Source organism: Lathamus discolor, unplaced genomic scaffold (assembly GCF_037157495.1).
Source record: "Lathamus discolor isolate bLatDis1 unplaced genomic scaffold, bLatDis1.hap1 Scaffold_56, whole genome shotgun sequence".
Classification (NCBI taxonomy): domain Eukaryota; kingdom Metazoa; phylum Chordata; class Aves; order Psittaciformes; family Psittacidae; genus Lathamus; species Lathamus discolor.
In genome coordinates, this window is record NW_027069378.1 from 72,537 (window position 1) to 89,948 (window position 17,412).

The window sequence follows — 17,412 nt, forward strand, 5'->3', positions numbered from 1 at the left end:
GACGGAGCATCCACTGCGAGGGAACAGCTTAGGAAAGGCTGGAAAAGGCTTAGGAAAGGCTGGAAAAGGCTTAGGAAAGGCTGGAAAAGGCTTTATTGTGGGGGCCACCATCCGTCATGAGAAAGGGTCCTGTGCAACCAGCACCCCAAGCACGTGCTGAGCTGCTGGGAAGCTGGAAGAGCTGCTGCCATCCCATCCTTTTGAAGGTGTCCTGGAGACAAAGAGCTTCCCAAAGGGGCCGTCAACCATCAGGCGTTGTTCCGAATGGGAAGGGTCAGGTGGAGATGGGTGCTGAAGATGGGGCTTGGAGGAGATGGGTGCCTTTAGGGAGGTCAACGAGGTGGAGCTGGAGCCCTGAAGAAAGGGGCTCTTCCAAACAGAACTGAGCTGGAAACGAATCCGACCTCATCCCATAGGAGATGGAACAACCTTGGGATGGCACTGACCCGAGGCCGTTGATCCCTGTCTGCAAACAAACAGGCCAGTGGCAAAGAGATTCCCGGCAGCGAGGAATGTCGGGAATGCCGCTCTGCTGGGGCTGTTTCCACAGTCCACAGGATAGGCGGATGCTCGGGAAGCGAGCCATGGTCCCACATCCCTTCTGCTCCTTTACTGTGGGGCTGTTGGGAAGCCTGGAACCCTCTTGGGATCCTGCAGAGCATCCCTAAAGCAATCCAGGAGCCCAAGAGGGACTGGTCCTGCATGGGGGAGCCCTCAAGAGCATCATCTCTGCTCCACATCACAAAGACCCAAGGGCTGCCAGGTCTACCCCTACCCCATGGCACCAAGGCCTTCTCCAAACAGTGCACGTATCCTATTGGATCCAAGATCCCATTTTTCCCTATTCTGAGGACAGAACATCCCTAGAGCAACCCATGAGCCCAAGAGGGGCTGGGCCTGCCCTCAAGAGCATCATCTCTGCTCCACATCACAAAGACCCAAGGGCTGCCAGGTCTACCCCATGGCACCAAGGCCTTCTCCAAACAGTGCACGTATCCTATTGGATCCAAGATCCCATTTCTCCCTATTCTGAGGATAGAACAGCTCCACCAGCCCCACATCCCAGATGGGAGCCCCCGAGCTGGACCCCATGGCCCTTCCTTGTTTGATGGCCAGGTCAACATCTCACCCGGTGTTAGCTGGGTCTCCTGGACTGGGAAGTAACCCTGGCTTCTATGGGGGATTAGGAGAAAGGGAATGATCCCGTTGGGAATGTGGTGAGGGTGATGGCACTCAGTGATGCTGCATGGCTCTGCAGGGGGTTACAGGGATATAGGGAGATGTAGGTCTGGGAATAGGATTTATAGTGGCTATAGAGATGGGAATAGGGATTATAGTGGTTATAGGAATGGGGATAAGGATTATAGTGGCTATAGGGATGGGAATAGGGATTATAATGGTTATAGGGATGGGAATAGGGATTATAGTGGCTATAGGGATGGGAATAAGGATTATAGTGGCTATAGGGATGGGAGTAAGGATTATAGTGGCTATAGGGATGGAAGTAAGGATTATAGTGGTTATAGGGATGGGAATAGGGATTATAGTGGCTATAAGGATGGGAATAAGGATTATAGTGGTTATAGGGATGGGAGTAAGGATTATAGTGGTTATAGGGATGGGAATAGGGATTACAGTGGTTATAGGGATGGGAATAGGGATTACAGTGGTTATAGGGATGGGAATAGGGATTACAGTGGTTATAGGGATGGGAATAGGGATTACAGTGGTTATAGGGATGGGAATAGGGATTACAGTGGTTATAGGGATGGGAATAGGGATTACAGTGGTTATAGGGATGGGAATAGGGATTACAATGGTTATAGGGATGGAAATAGGGATTACAGTGGTTATAGGGATGGGGAGGCTGTGCAGTTGGGATTAGGATTATGGAGCCTTCCCAAAGGACACGCAGGGGTTAATGCAGGAAGACTTTGGAGATTGAGGGACTCAGCACTGCCCAGAGGAACTGGGACCCACAGGGACTCCATGCAGCGAGCTATGGGGCTACGGGGCTATGGGGCAGAGGGATCCATCCCCTCTGCTGACCACGGCAGCCCCTGCTCTGCTGGCTCCACCGGATGGGGTCCCCAGGGGTCTTGATGGAGCCTTGCCTTCCTACGCCTCGGATGATGTCCCGGTGTCCTCCATCCTCTTTAGGAGGGGTTTGTCTGCAACAGGAAGGAGCAGGATGATGCCCAGAGGGTGCAAAGCCCACCCAGCCATGCCCCCATGAGCCCCGCTCCTGTTCTTACCCACAAAGCGTCCACCCCGTCGCCCACACCTCGTCCATAGGTAGAGGATCAAGAGGGTCCCGCAGAGCAGCATCCCTATGCCAAGGAGTCCGAGCAGCACCGGGCACGGATCTACCCCTAATGCAGGAAGAGCGGGGCTCAGAGGGATGCTCCAACCCTTTCTCCTGCCCATGGGCTCTTGCAGCATCGTTCCCCTTGGGTGCTGGGCTTGATGCTCAGTGGGAGCGACAGCTCCGATGCTTGTGGGAGGGGGCTGCAAGGACCCCCCTCATTGGGTTCACGCATCCATAGATGGGATGCTCAGGATCTCCAAGGCCACGGAGATGCCTTCAACCTGATGGTCCCACTCCATTGCCTTTGCTGCCCACCTCAAAGGGGACGGCAATGCCGGAGCTGGGGCTTGGAGCCTTCCTCTTCCCAAAGCCTTGGCTCCAATGTAGAGGGGACAAGGGACGACCCCAGCGCTCACCTTCCTGCTCGGCGCACACCACAGTGGCCACCAGACCCTGCGGGCACGGGCCCGGCCCCACGTGGCTCTGTTGGCACTTGAGGAGCAGCGACTCGGTGCCGCTGCAGCTCAGCCCCTCCAGCAGGACCCGGTTGGGCTCATGGTCCAAAGGGGCACCCATGGGTGCTGCCTGCGCCTGCCCGCAACCCAGCTGCCTGCAGACCACGGCGGCCTCCAGCAGGCTCCAGCCGGTGCCGCACACCCCGAGCCAGGTCGCGTTGTAGAGCACCTCCAGCCGCCCCGCGCAGGGCCCGGGGCCGTCCTGCACCCGCACCTGCAAGGGGTTGGGGCCTGCAAGAGGAGCACAGGGGGGAGATGGGGCCTCCGTGAGAGCTTCGGACCTGTCAGGGACCCATGGGATGGGTTGGGTTGGAAGGGCCCTTCAAGATCATGACTCATGGGTTGGGTTGGGTTGGAAGGGATGGGTTGGGTTGGAAGGGACTTTAAAGACAACAGACTCATGGAATAGATTGGGTTGGAAGGGGCCTTCAAGCTCATAGACTCATGGAATGGGCGGGGTTGGAAGGGGCCTTCAAGCTCATAGACTCATGGAATAGATTGGGTTGGAAGGGGCCTTCAAGCTCATAGACTGATGGAATGGGCTGGTTTGGAAGGGGCTTTCAAGCTCATACTCATGGAATGGTTTGGATTGGATTGGAAGAAACCTTCAAACTCCCAGACCCTTGGAATGGGTTGGGTTGGAAGGGGCCTTCAAGCTCACGGACTCATGGAATGGGTTGGGTTCGAAGGGGCCTTCAAGCTCCCAGACCCATGGAATGCGTTGGGTTGGAAGGGGCCTTCAAGGTCCTAGACCCATGGAATGGGTTGGGTTGGAAGGGACCTTCAAGCTCCCAGACCCTTGGAATGTGTTGGGTTGGAAGGGAGCTTCAATCTCACAGACCCATAGAACAGTCATGGGGACCCCTTCCACTCGAGCAGCTTGCTCCAAGCCCCATCCAACCTGAGCTTGAACCCCGCCAGGGCTGGGGCAGCCCCATCTCCTCCAGCCACAACCACCCCTGAGCTGGGTGCAGGGTGACACCTGCCCAACCCCACAGCCAAGGGGTTGGGTGCAGGTGCCTTTGGTGCCGGGGCAGAGAGGATGAAACCTGGCCCAATGGAGACCTCCAGCCCGGTGCTACCTGAGCAGACCACGCTGGCGTCCTCGCTGTGCTCGCAGTCGTGCTCTCCCCAGGCGTGGAGCTTGCATTGGCTCAGCGCGGCCTCGGTGCCGGTGCAGCGGACGTTGTCGAGCCAGATGGGACCAGTGCCGGGGCCGAAGTGAGCCCAGCTCAGGGCGGACACAGCCATGCCACAGCCCAGCTGCCTGCAGACCACGGCGGCGGCGTGGAGGTCCCAGGTGTCGTCGCACACCGTGCCCCACTTCTCGTCGTGGAAGACCTCAACTCGCCCCAGGCATGGGTTGGAGCCGTTCACCAGACGCAGAGGTTGCTGCTCGGAAGTGTCCGCATCTGTGGAAGGAGCAAGGGGTTGGAAGGGATGGGTTGGGTTGGAAGGTGCCTTCAAGCTCATAGACTCATGGAACGGGTTGGGTCAGAAGGGGTCTTCAAGCTCATAGACTCATGGAACGGGTTGGGTCAGAAGGGGTCTTCAAGCTCATAGACTCATGGAATGGTTTGGATTGCAAGGGATGGGTTGGGTTGGAAGGTGCCTTCAAGCTCATAGACCCATGGAATGGTGCAGGTTGGAAGGGATGGGTTGGGTTGGAAGGGGCCTTCAAGCTCATAGACCCATGGAATGGTGCAGGTTGGAAGGGATGGGTCGGGTTGGAAGGTGCCTTCAAGCTCATAGACTCATGGAACGGGTTGGGTCAGAAGGGGTCTTCAAGCTCATAGACTCATGGAATGGTTTGGATTGGAAGGGATGGGTTGGGTTGGAAGGTGCCTTCAAGCTCATAGACCCATGGAATGGTGCAGGTTGGAAGGGATGGGTTGGGTTGGGTTGGAAGGGCCTTCAAGCTCGTAGACTCATGGAATGATTTGGGTTGGAAGGGACGGGTTGGGTTGGAAGGGCCTTCAAGCTCATAGACCCATGGAATGGGTTGGGTTGGAAGGGATGGGTTGGGTTGGAAGGTGCCTTCAAGCTCATAGACCCATGGAATGGTTTGGGTTGGAAGGGATGGGTTGGGTTGGAAGGGGCCTTCAAGCTCGTAGACTCATGGAATGGTGCAGGTTGGAAGGGACAGGTTGGGTTGGAAGGGGCCTTCAAGCTCATAGACCCATGGAATGGTGCAGGTTGGAAGGGATGGGTCGGGTTGGAAGGGGCCTTCAAGATCATAGACCCATGGAATGGGTTGGGTTGGAAGGGATGGGTTGGGTTGGAAGAGGCCTTCAAGCTCATAGACACATGGAATGAGTTGGGTTGGAAGGGACTTTGAAGACCACAGACTCATGGAACGGTTTGGGTTGGAAAGGCCCTTCAAGCTCATAGACCCATGGAATGGTTTGGGTTGGAAGGGGTCTTCAACCTCATAGACTCATGGAATGGGTTGGATTGGAAGGGGTCTTCAAGCTCATAGACCCATGGAATAGTTCAGGTTGGAAGGGGCCTTTAAGATTACAGACCTATGGAATAGGTTGGGTTGGAAGAGGCGTCCAAGCTCATACACACATGGAATACTTTGAGTTGGAAGGGGGCCTTCAATATCATAGACCTATGGAATAGTTTGGGTTGGAAGGGGCCTTCAAGCTCATAGACCCATGGAATGGGTTGGGTTGGAAGTGGTCTTCAAGCTTATAGACCCATGGAATGGTTTAGGTTGGAAGTGGCCTTCAAGTTCATACTCATGGAATGGTGCAGGTTGCAAGAGGCCTTCAAGCCCATCCAGTTCCAATCCCCTTCCATGGGGACCCCTTCCATTAGAGCAGGTTGCTCCAAGCCCATGTGTCCAACCTGGCCTTGGTCACTTCCAGGGATGGGGCAGCCCCAGCTTCTCCCTTCAACCCATCCCAGTGTCCCAGCACCCTCCAAGCAACCAACTCCATTATGTCCAACCTGCACCTCCCCTCTTTAAGTGCTCCCATCACCCCTTGTCCATGCAATCCATCCCTCCAATCCCTGCTAAAAGCCTCTTTCCTGGATCCATGAGCTCAAGGGCAAAGTGTCAGCTGGAGACGGACACGGAGGTGACCACCCCGGAGCAGAGCATCCTCCATGGATCAATGCCGGTCCATGAGGAAGACGTTACCTGCACAGACGACACCAACGTCGTGTCCATGGTCGCAGTCATTGGTACCCCAGGGTTGGGCCAAGCACTCGGCCAGGGCGGCTTCGCTCCCGTTGCATTGGACGCGGTCGAGCCAGATGGGACCGGAGCCTCGGCCGAAGTGAGCCGCTCCATAGGCTGAGGCCACGGCCCCGCAGCCCAGCTCCCGGCACACCACGGTGGCCTCGGGGATGCTCCAGGCATGGTCACACACGGTTCCCCATTGGGAATCGTGCCGAACTTCCAGCCTTCCCGAGCAGCGGTTGGAGCCGTTGACCAGGCGGAGCTGTGCGGGACCGGTGCGGACAAGAATGGGGTTGTTGGAGGTATCTACAAGGGAGGACACAAGAGGTGCACCATGAACACCCCGCACCCTTCGCTTCTGCAGGAGCATCCTGCTTTCCGCACCTTGGGAATGGGATGTGGTGATACAGGAGAATGGATGGGGTGATGGAGGGGACCGGGATGAGGTGATGGAGGAGACTGGGATGAGGTGATGGAGGGGACCAGGATGCGATGATGCAGGGGATCGGGATGTGATGACGCAGGGGACCGGGATGAGGTAATGCAGGGGACCAGGATGAGGTGATGGAGAGGACCGGGACAAGGTGATGCAGTGGCTCAGGATGGGGTGATGGAGGGGATAGGGATGGGGTGATGGAGGAGACTGGGATGAGGTGATGGAGGGGACCAGGATGTGATGACGCAGGGGACCGGGATGTGATGACGCAGGGGACAGGGATGAGGTAATGCAGGGGACCAGGATGAGGTGATGGAGGAGACTGGGATGAGGTGATGGAGAGGACCAGGACAAGGTGATGCAGTGGATCAGGATGGGGTGATGGAGGGGATAGGGATGGGGTGATGGAGGGGACCACGATAAGTTGATGATGCAGGGGACCAGGATGTGATGATGCAGGGGACCAGGATGCGATGATGCAGGGAACCAGGATGAGGTGATGCAGTGGACTGGGATGCGATGATGCAGGGGACTGGGATGCGATGATGCAGGGGACAAGGATGCGATGATGCCAGGGACGAGGATGGGGTGATGCAGGGGACCGGAATGGGGTGATGCAGAGGAACGGGATGCGATGATGCAGGGGACCGGGATGCGATGATGCAGGGGACAAGGATGCGGTGATGCAGGGGACCAGGATGAGGTGATGCAGGGAACCAGGATGAGGTGATGCAGGGGACCAATGATGCAGGGGACTGGGATGCGATGATGCAGGGGACTGGGATGCGATGATGCAGGGGACCGGGATGCGATGATGCCACATGCTCCCAGCATCCTGTGCTCCCTCCCTCTGCCAATCCCGATCCCGCTGGGCCTGGATAAGGACGGAAGCATCCTCCCCTGGCGTTACCTGCGCACACCACACCGGCATCCTCCCCATGGTTGCAGTTGCTCTTCCCCCATCCCTTGCTCCTGCAGGAGGACAGGGCCACCTCTGTCCCGGTGCAGTTGACTTCATCCAACCAGACGGGTCCCGATCCCATCCCGAAGTGCCCGGCTCCAAGGGCGGAGCGTGCCGGACCGCATCCCAATTCCCGGCACACCACGGCCGCATCCCATAGGTCCCAGTGGTCGTCGCACACCGTCCCCCATTGGTGCTCATGGAAGACCTCGACCCGGCCAGCGCAGCCGTGGGGACCCTGGGCCAAGCGGACGGGCGCCCATTGGGAAGCAGCTGGAGCTGGAAGAGGGATAGGGAAGGGATCCGGGTGGAAAAGCGGCACCGGGAAGGGTGGGAAGGGTGAACGGCATTCCCAAGGCTGGGATTGGATGCGAGCCATGGATGGGCCTCTCCATTGGCTCTAAGGCAAAGGGAATCCAAGTCCCCTCTGCATCCCCATTTCCAGGGGGAAAGGGGCTTGTGATGCCTTTTCCCTTCCCATTCCCAATCCATGCAATGCTCCTGATTGCTTTTTCCCTATTCCCGATCCATGCTACCCAGATTGCATTTCCCAATTCCCGATCCATGGAATGCTCCCGTTTGCGTTTCCCTCCCCATTCCCAATCTATGGAATGCTCCCATTTGTGTACCCCCATTCCCGATCCATGGAATGCTCCCGTTTGTGTTTCCCTATCCCCATTCCCAATCCATGGAATGCTCCCATTTGCATTTCCCTCCCCATTCCCAATCTATGGAATGCTCCTGTTTGTGTATCCCCATTCCCGATCCATGGAATGCTCCTGTTTGTGTTTCCCTATCCCCATTCCCAATCCACGGAATGCTCCCATTTGCATTTCCCTCCCCATTCCCAATCTATGGAATGCTCCTGTTTGTGTATCCCCATTCCCGATCCATGGAATGCTCCTGTTTGTGTTTCCCTATCCCCATTCCCAATCCATGGAATGCTCCCATTTGCATCTCCCCATTCCCAATCCATGGAATGCTCCCATTTGCATTTCCCAATTCCCGATCCATGGAATGCTCCCATTTGCATCTCCCCATTCCCAATCCATGGAATGCTCCCGTTTCCCTATCCCCATTCCCGATCCATGCAATGCTCCCATTTGCGTTTTCCTCCCCATTCCCAATCTACGGAATGCTCCTGTTTCCACTTCCCTATTCCCATTCCCAATCCATGAATGCTCCTGTTTGCATTTCCCCATTCCCGATCCATGGAATGCTCCCATTTGCATTTCCCTCCCCATTCCCAATCCATGGAATGCTCCCATTTGCATTTCCCTCCCCATTCCCAATCTATGGAATGCTCCCGTTTGCATTTCCCCATTCCCGATTCAAGGAATGCTCCCATTTGCGTTTCCCCATTCCCGATCCATGGAATGCTCCCGTTTGCATTTCCCCATTCCCGATCCATGGAATGCTCCCGTTTGCATTTCCCTCCCCATTCCCAATCTATGGAATGCTCCTTTTTGCATTTCCCTCCCCATTCCCAATCTATGGAATGCTCCCGTTTGCATTTCCCTCCCCATTCCCAATCCATGGAATGCTCCCATTTGCATTTCCCTATTCCCATTCCAGATCCATGGAATGCTCCCATTTGCGTTTCCCTATCCCCATTCCCAATCCATGGAATGCTCCCGTTTCCCTATCCCCATTCCCGATCCATGCAATGCTCCCGTTTCCATTTCCCTCCCCATTCCCAATCTATGGAATGCTCCCGTTTCCCTACCCCCATTCCCGATCCATGCAATGCTCCCGTTTGCATTTCCCTCCCCATTCCCAATCTATGGAATGCTCCCGTTTGTGTATCCCCATTCCCAATCCATGGAATGCTCCCGTTTCCCTATCCCCCTTCCCAATCCATGCAATGCTCCCGTTTGCATTTCCCTATCCCCATTCCCGATCCATGGAATGCTCCCGTTCGCACCGGGAAGCCGAGGCCTTTGTGCCCTTTGCAACGCAAACAAAGCCATTCCCGATCCCGCTGCTCCCATTGGGAACAACGCCAAGGCTTTCCCATGCCCCCCCCCCCCCCCCCCCCTTGCTCCCCTTTCCTCCTCCTTCCCAAAGGGATCCCATCGGGATGCTCCTGGAAGCGCCACTCACCCCATAGGCAGGCCAGGCCCAGGAGCATTCCCAGGGCTAGGAGCCGGGATCCCGACATTCCCATAGGATCGGGGCGCTGAGCTGGGTGCTGGGGGTGGGGACAGCAGCATTGTCCCCTCCTCCGGCGCTGAGCCCTCCTCTTCCCTATGGATTTAGTGCCCCCCCCATCCCATCCCATCCCATCCCATCCCATCCCATCCCATCCCATTCCAGCCCCACTTCCCTGCATCCGATGCTCCATGGAATTCCATGCTTTGGGATGCGAGGGCCCTTCAAGCTCACCCCAACCCATTCCAACGTCCTCATTCCCAACATCCCAACCCTCATTCCCAACATCCCATCCCACTTTTCCCATTCCCAACATCCCATCCCACTCTTCCCATTCCCACTTGGAAGCCGCTTGCCCCTCACCCCATCCCGCATCCAAAGCCCCCCCCCCCCCCCCCCCCCAAGGCTTCCCCTTAGGCCCTTCCTAACGCATGGATTCATCCCAAAGGGCCTGGAATCGGGATCCAACGGGATAATGCTTTGGGATATGGGATAAAGGGGGGGGGGGGGGGGGGAAGGATCCGGGCCTGAGGCAACCCCATAAGGAGCCATTGGAGCGCATTGAGGCCTCTCCAGCCTGGTCCTCACTCACCCATGGTGGGGCTCCGGGCCCGTTTTGGGGTCCCCGCTCCCGTTTCTGAGGTCCCCGCTCCCGTTTTGGGGGGTTCCGAGCCCGTTTTGGGGGATCCGGACCCGTTTTGGGGTCCCGGTGCCAAGCCCCCCCCCCCCCCCCCCCCAACCGTCTTCTCTCAAAGATGGCGGCGGCGCGGACTACATTTCCCAGCATGCCCCGCGCGGCGCCGGCCCCCCCCCTCCCTGCGTGCGCACGGCGCCGGGAGGGGCGGGGCTTCGGGCTCGGCGCGGCCCAGGCGTTGCGCGGCGGCGGCGGCGGAGCCGGGAGCGACCGGTAACGGGACCCCGGGGTTGGGGGGGGGAGGGGGGGGTGAAGGGGAACCGGGGAAGGGGAGGAGGCGGCGGAGGAGGGGACGGGGAGGGCCCAAGGGGCGGGGCTTGGGGGAGCGGAGGGGCGGGGCCTGGAGGGGAGAGCGGGGCCGGGAGGGCCTGAGGGGAGGAGGGGGCGGGGCTTGGAGGAGCGAAGGGGGCGTGGCCTGCGGGCGGGAGGGGCTGGGCTTGTGGGGGCGGCGGGGGCGGGGCCAAGCGGGGGCCGGGCCTCTGTGGGTTAATTCCGACCCTAGGGCCAAGCCACGCCCCGTCTGGCAGAGACCACGCCCCTTCAGCGGAGGCCACGCCCCCTCTAGGGGAAGCCACGTCCCTTCTAGCGGAGAGCGCGCCCCCCCCGCGGAGACCACGCCCCCTCCCCGGGAGACCACGCCCCCTCAAACGGAGGCTACGTCCTCTCTAGCGGAGACCACGCCCCCTCAAAACGGAGGCCACGCCCCCTCTAGGGGAAGCCACGTCCCCTCTAGCTAAGAGCGTGCCCCTCCGGCTCAGACCACGCCCCCTCCCGCTGAGACCACGCCCCCTCAAACGGTCGCCACTTCCCCTCTAGCAGAGCGCGCGCCCCTCCCGCTCAGACCACGCCCCCTCAAACGGAGGCCACGCCCCCTCTAGGGGAAGCCACGTCCCTCCTCGCGGTGAGCGCGCCCCCCCCGCGGAGACCACGCCCCCTCAAACGGAGGCCACGCCCCCTCTAGGGGAAGCCACGTCCCCTCTAGTTGAGAGCACGCCCCTCCGGCTCAGACCACGCCCCCTCAAACGGAGGCCACGCCCCCTCTAGGGGAAGCCACGTCCCCTCTAGCTGAGAGCCTGCCCCTCCTGCTCAGACCACGCCCCCTCCCCGGGAGACCACGCCTCCTCAATCGGGGGCCACGTCCCTTCTAGCCGAGAGCGCGCCCCTCCCGCTGAGACCACGCCCCCTCCCGCTCAGACCACGCCCCCTCCCGCTCAGACCACGCCCCCTTCGCGCTCTATTCCCGCGGCATCTCCACGTGTCCCCCCAGGCTCCTTCCCCATGGCCGCCGGGTCCCGGTGCGGGGCTGCGGCTCCATCCCAGCCCCCGTACGCGTGCCGGGAATGCGGGAAGTGCTTCCGCTGGTCCTCCCGCCTGGCCCATCACCAGCGCAGCCACACGGGCGAGCGGCCCTACAAGTGCCCCGAGTGCCCCAAAGCCTTCAAGGGCTCCTCGGCCCTCCTCTACCACCAACGCGGCCACACGGGCGAGCGGCCCTACCCGTGCCCGCAGTGCCCCAAGGCTTTCAAGCGCTCCTCCCTGCTCCAGACCCACCAACGGGTCCATACGGGGCTGCGGGCTTTCGAGTGCGCCCAATGCGGCCTCACCTTCAAGTGGGCGTCCCATTACCAGTACCACCAGCGGCAGCACACGGGCGAGCGGCCCTACCGCTGCGCCGAGTGCCCCAAAGCCTTCAAGAACTCCTCCAGCCTCCGGCGTCACCGCCGGCTCCACACGGGCGAGCGGCCCCACTCTTGCGGCGTCTGCGGCAAAGCCTTCGCCCAACCCTCCAACCTCCGGCAGCACCAACGGGTGCACACGGGCGAGCGGCCCTACGCCTGCCCCCAGTGCCCCAAGACCTTCACCCACTCCTCCAACCTCCTCCTGCACCGCCGCACCCATTCCAACGCCCGGCCCCACCAGTGCCCCCAGTGCCCCAAACCCCCCGCGCTTGAGCCCTGCCTCCAGAGCCGCGCTCCGGCCCCACCGCCGCCCCCCGCGCCGGAGCCCCCATGGAGATGCTCTTTGTGCCCGCTGAGCCTCGACACCCACGAGGAGCTCCTGGGCCACCAAGGAGCCCATCGGGTGCCGACACCGACCCCGGTGCCCCCTCTCCGCTGCCCGACCTGCGGGAAGAGCTTCAAGAGCAACGCGGCGCTGGCGCGGCACCGGCACGGCCCCGCTGCCCAGCGGCCCTTTAAGTGCCCTAAAGCCTTCCCCCAGTTAACAACGGGGCTCTTGGGGTCCCCCCCCGGCGCGGCACCGACTCCGGCGCCCACCTCCCCTCCGGCCCCGGAGCGCCCGTACCGGTGCCCCGAGTGCGGTAAAGCCTTCAAGGGCTCTTCGGGGCTGCGGTATCACCTGCGGGACCACACGGGCGAGCGGCCCTACCCGTGCCCGCAGTGCCCCAAGGCTTTCAAGCGCTCCTCGCTGCTCCAGATCCACCAACGGGTCCATACGGGGCTGCGGGCTTTCGAGTGCGCCCAATGCGGCCTCACCTTCAAGTGGGCGTCCCATTACCAGTACCACCAGCGGCAGCACACGGGCGAGCGGCCCTACCGCTGCGCCGAGTGCCCCAAAGCCTTCAAGAACTCCTCCAGCCTCCGGCGTCACCGCCGGCTCCACACGGGCGAGCGGCCCCACTCTTGCGGCGTCTGCGGCAAAGCCTTCGCCCAACCCTCCAACCTCCGGCAGCACCAACGGGTGCACACGGGCGAGCGGCCCTACGCCTGCCCCCAGTGCCCCAAGACCTTCACCCACTCCTCCAACCTCCGGCTCCATCGCCGCACCCATTCCAACGCCCGGCCCCACCGCTGCCCGTTCTGCGCCAAGACCTTCGCCGTGGCTTCCTACCTGCAGCGGCACCTCCGCACCCACGGCGCCGGCACCGCGGTACCACGCGCCCAAGGCCAAACCTTCCTCCTCCTCCTGCAGAACCCCCAAGGCTTCCAGCTCGTGCCCAGCCCCACGGCTGCCCCACAGAAGCTCCTGTTGCTGCCCGGCCCCACGGCGGAGCCCCCCGAGGGGTCTCCATCCCGGCTGGTGCCCGTTGCCGGGCAGAGCATCCTGGTGGTGCCCGGTGCCGGGCAGGTCCAGGCGGTGGCCGCGGCTCCTTTGGGGACCAGCGTCGTCGTGCTAAGGGGTGGCGTCGGGGGGGGGCTGCCAGCGTGTGGGGTGCAGCCCGCTGAGGGCACCAATGGGCAGCTCCAAGGCCTGGTCCAGCCCTTGGAGGTGGCCAATGGCCAGCTCCAAGCTCTTCCACAGGCTTCCAAGGTGGCCACCATCCAGCTCCAAGGTGCTGAGGTGGCCACTGGCCAGCTCCAAGGCATGGAGGTGCCAAGTGTCCAGCTCCAAGCCCTACCGCAGCCATTGGATGTCACCAACATCCAGCTCCAAGCATCCGAGGTGGCCAATGGCCAGCTCCAAGCTCTTCCACAGCCTTCCAAGGTGGCCACCATCCAGCTCCAAGGCACTGAGGTGGCCAATGGCCAGCTCCAAGCTCTTCCACAGCCTTCCAAGGTGGCCACCATCCAGCTCCAAGGCACTGAGGTGGCCAATGGCCAGCTCCAAGCTCTTCCACAGCCTTCCAAGGTGGCCACCATCCAGCTCCAAGGCACTGAGGTGGCCAATGGCCAGCTCCAAGCTCTTCCGCAGGCCCCCAAGGTGGCCACCATCCAGCTCCACGCATCCGAGGTGGCCAATGTCCAGCTCCAGGCCTTGCCACCCCCATTGGATGTCGCCAACGTCCAGCTCCAAGGCACTGAGGTGGCCAATGTCCAGCTCCAAGCTCTTCCACACCCTTCCAAGGTGGCCACCATCCAGCTCCAAGGCGCTGAGGTGGCCAATGTGCAGCTCCAAGCCCTACCGCAGCCATTGGATGTCACCAACATCCAGCTCCAAGCATCCGAGGTGGCCAATGGCCAGCTCCAAGCCCTAACCCAACCTTTGGAGGTGGCCAATGGCCAGCTCCAAGCATCCGAGGTGACCAATGGCCAGCTCCAAGCTCTTCCACAGCCTTCCAAGGTGGCCACCATCCAGCTCCAAGGCACTGAGGTGGCCAATGTCCAGCTCCAAGCCCTACCACAGCCATTGGATGTCACCAGTGTCCAGCTCCAAGCCTTGCCACCACCATTGGATGTCGCCAACGTCCAGCTCCAAGGCACTGAGGTGGCCAATGTCCAGCTCCAAGCTCTTCCACACCCTTCCAAGGTGGCCACCATCCAACTCCAAGCATCTGAGGTGCCCAATGTCCAGCTCCAAGCTCTTCCACAGGCCCCCAAGGTGGCCACCATCCAGCTCCAAGCATCCGAGGTGGCCAATGTCCAGCTCCAGGCCTTGCCCCCCCCATTGGATGTCACCAGCGTCGAGCTCCAAGGCACTGAGGTGGCCAACGTCCAGCTCCAAGCTCTTCCACAGGCCCCCAAGGTGGCCACCATCCAGCTCCAGGCCGTGGAGGTGGCCAACGTCCAGCTCCAGAGCACAGAGGTGCCCGGTGGCCATCTGGAAGCCACCGAGGTGCCCAATGGCCTCCAGAGCACCGAGGTGCCCGGGGTCCAAATCCAAGTCACGGAGGTGCCCGGGGGCCCCCTCCAAGAGCCCGAGGAAGGGGGTGCCCAGCACCAAGTGATGGAGGTGCCCAGCATCCAGCTGAAGGCCATAGAGGTGGCAAACGTCAGCCTCCAACCCCACGAGGTGCCCAGTGCCTGTCACCAGGTGATGGAGGTGCCCAATGTCCAGCTCAAGACCTTGGAGGTGCCCAGTGTCCAACTGAAGCCCATTGAGGTACCCAACATACAACTCAAGGCCATTGAGGTACCCAACATCCAACTCAAGGCCATTGAGGTGCCCAACACTCAACTCAAGGCCATTGAGGTACCAAACATCCAACTCAAGCCCATTGAGGTGCCCAACACTCAACTCAAGGCCATTGAGGTACCAAACATCCAACTCAAGCCCATTGAGGTGCCCAACACCCAACTCAAGACCTTGGAGGTGCCCAACATCCAACTCAAGACCTTGGAGGTGCCCAACATCCAACTCAAGACTGTTGAGGTACCCAACGTCCAAGTAAAACCCATTGAGATACCCAACGTCCAACTCAAGCCCATGGAGGTGCCCAATGTCCAAGTCAAGACCTTGGAGGTGCCCAGTGCCCAACTCAAGACCATTGAGGTACCAAACATCCAACTCAAGACCATGGAGATGCCCAACATCCAACTCAAGACCATGGAGATGCCCAACGTCCAACTCAAGACCATTGAGGTGCCCAACGTCCAAGTAAAGACCCTGGAGGTACCCAGTGTCCAACTCAAGACCTTGGAGGTGCCCAATGTCCAACTGAAGCCCATGGAGGTGCCCAACGTCCATCTCAAGACTATTGAGGTACCCAACATCCAACTCAAGCCCATGGAGATGCCCAGTGTCCAAGTAAAGACCTTGGAGGTGCCCAACACCCAACTGAAGACCATTGAGGTACCCAACGTCCAAGTAAAGACCCTGGAGGTACCCAACGTCCAACTCAAGACCTTGGAGGTACCCAATGTCCAGCTCAAGCCCATTGAGGTACCCAACATCCAACTCAAGACTATTGAGGTGCCCAGTGTCCAACTCAAGACCTTGGAGGTACCCAAGGTCCAAGTAAAGACCCTGGAGGCGCCCAATGTCCAACTCAAGACCTTGGACATGCCCAACATCCAACTCAAGGCCATTGAGGTACCCAACATCCAAGTCAAAGCCCATTGAGGTACCCAACGTCCAACTCAAGACCTTGGAGGTGCCCAATGCCCAACTCAAGACTTTGGAGGTGTCCAACACCCCAACTGAAGCCATGGAGATGCCCAACATCCAACTCAAGGCCATTGAGGTGCCCAATACCCAACTGAAGCAAAGGTGCCCAATGTCCAACTCAAGCTCTTGGAGATACCCAACACCCAACTGAAGCCCATTGAGGTGCCCAACGTCCAACTCAAGGCCATTGAGGTGCCCAACACCCAACTCAAGGCCATTGAGGTGCCCAACACCCAACTCAAGGCCATTGAGGTGCCCAACGTCCAACTCAAGGCCATTGAGGTGCCCAACACCCCAACTCAAGGCCATTGAGGTGCCCCAATGCCCAACTGAAGCCCATGGAGGTGCCCCAGGCCCCCCCGCTCCCCCCCGAGCTGCTCATGGCCGGGTCCCCCCCCGTCCCCCTCCCCACGCGTGGCCCTGGGGGGCTCTGCCCTGGGGCCTGCCCCCAATGCTGCTGCTGCGGGGGCCCGGGGGGGGGCCCTGCCCGGCTCCTCCTGCTCCGGGCGCAGCCCCAGGCCCGGGGGGGGCACCGGGGGGGACGCGGGGGGCCCGGAGCTGCCCAATGTGCCCCTGGTGCACACGTTCTGATGGGGCACCACGGACCCCCCCTTGGAACCCCAGGGACCCCCCCCATGGACCCCCCCCCATGGATACCCCCATAGACCCACCATGGACCCTCCTATGGATGCCTATGGACCCCCCCATGGACTCCCCCGTGGACCCCCCTATGGATCCGCATAGACCCCCCCATGAACCCCCTATGGAACCCCCTGTGGATCCCCCTATGGATCCCCATGGACCCACCATGGACCCCCACTGGATCCCCATGGACCCCCCCCCCCATGGACCCCCATTGACCCCCCTCCATGGACCCCCATTGACCCCCCTATGGATCCCCATGGACCCCCCCATGGACCCTGCCTAGGAACCCACACCAGGGTCCCAGTGATGGGGGGGATGAGGACAGATCCCCATAAACCCCCCACCATGGACCCCCCCCCATGGCTCCCCCCATGGACCCCCCCCATGGACCCCCCCCATGGCTCCCCCCATGGACCCCCCCCCATGGACCCCCCCATGGACCCCCCCCATGGACCCCCCAGCCCTATCCCATGGGGGTCCTTGGCCTTAGGGGGGGGGACGGGGACGGGAGACCTGAAGGGGGGGGTGTTCAATAAACGAAGCCCCGCCCTCCGCGATGCTCCGCCCTCCGGGTGGGCGGGGCGTCGCTATGGGCGGGGCCTGTTGCTATGGGAAGGCCCCTCTATTGGCTGAGTCGTGGCTAGGGGCGGGGCCTGGACGGGTCCATTGGCTGGGGGGGGGGGTGGTTCGAGGGGAGGCACAGGAGGGACCATGAGCGCTGCGGGGGG

At 60.8% G+C, this 17,412-nt stretch overlaps 2 protein-coding genes across 4 annotated transcripts; one reads left to right on the forward strand and one right to left on the reverse strand.

The window, feature by feature from the left end:
• Positions 1-70: 70 nt before the first annotated feature.
• LOC136006690 (scavenger receptor cysteine-rich domain-containing group B protein-like) lies at positions 71-10,363 on the reverse strand. 3 transcript variants are annotated; one of them, XM_065664744.1, is made up of 9 exons: positions 10,154-10,363; positions 9,514-9,601; positions 7,360-7,689; positions 5,972-6,319; positions 3,906-4,235; positions 2,725-3,054; positions 2,256-2,372; positions 2,115-2,171; positions 71-466 (listed from the first exon to the last, which is right to left on the reverse strand). In XM_065664744.1, exons 1-8 carry the CDS (start codon positions 10,346-10,348, stop codon positions 2,119-2,121), a joined length of 1,791 nt encoding a protein of 596 aa, XP_065520816.1. In that variant the 5' UTR covers positions 10,349-10,363; the 3' UTR covers positions 71-466; positions 2,115-2,118. The 3 variants fall into 3 exon arrangements, with proteins under 3 accessions (XP_065520816.1, XP_065520815.1, XP_065520817.1); XM_065664743.1 differs by having other exon boundaries at positions 71-2,171; XM_065664745.1 differs by lacking the exon at positions 2,725-3,054 and having other exon boundaries at positions 71-2,171.
• Positions 10,364-11,393: 1,030 nt separating this feature from the next.
• Positions 11,394-16,074, forward strand: ZNF14 (zinc finger protein 14). Its single transcript, XM_065664742.1, has one exon. The coding sequence runs from the start codon at positions 11,534-11,536 to the stop codon at positions 15,992-15,994; it is 4,461 nt and encodes a 1,486-aa protein (XP_065520814.1). The 5' UTR covers positions 11,394-11,533; the 3' UTR covers positions 15,995-16,074.
• Positions 16,075-17,412: the final 1,338 nt, after the last annotated feature.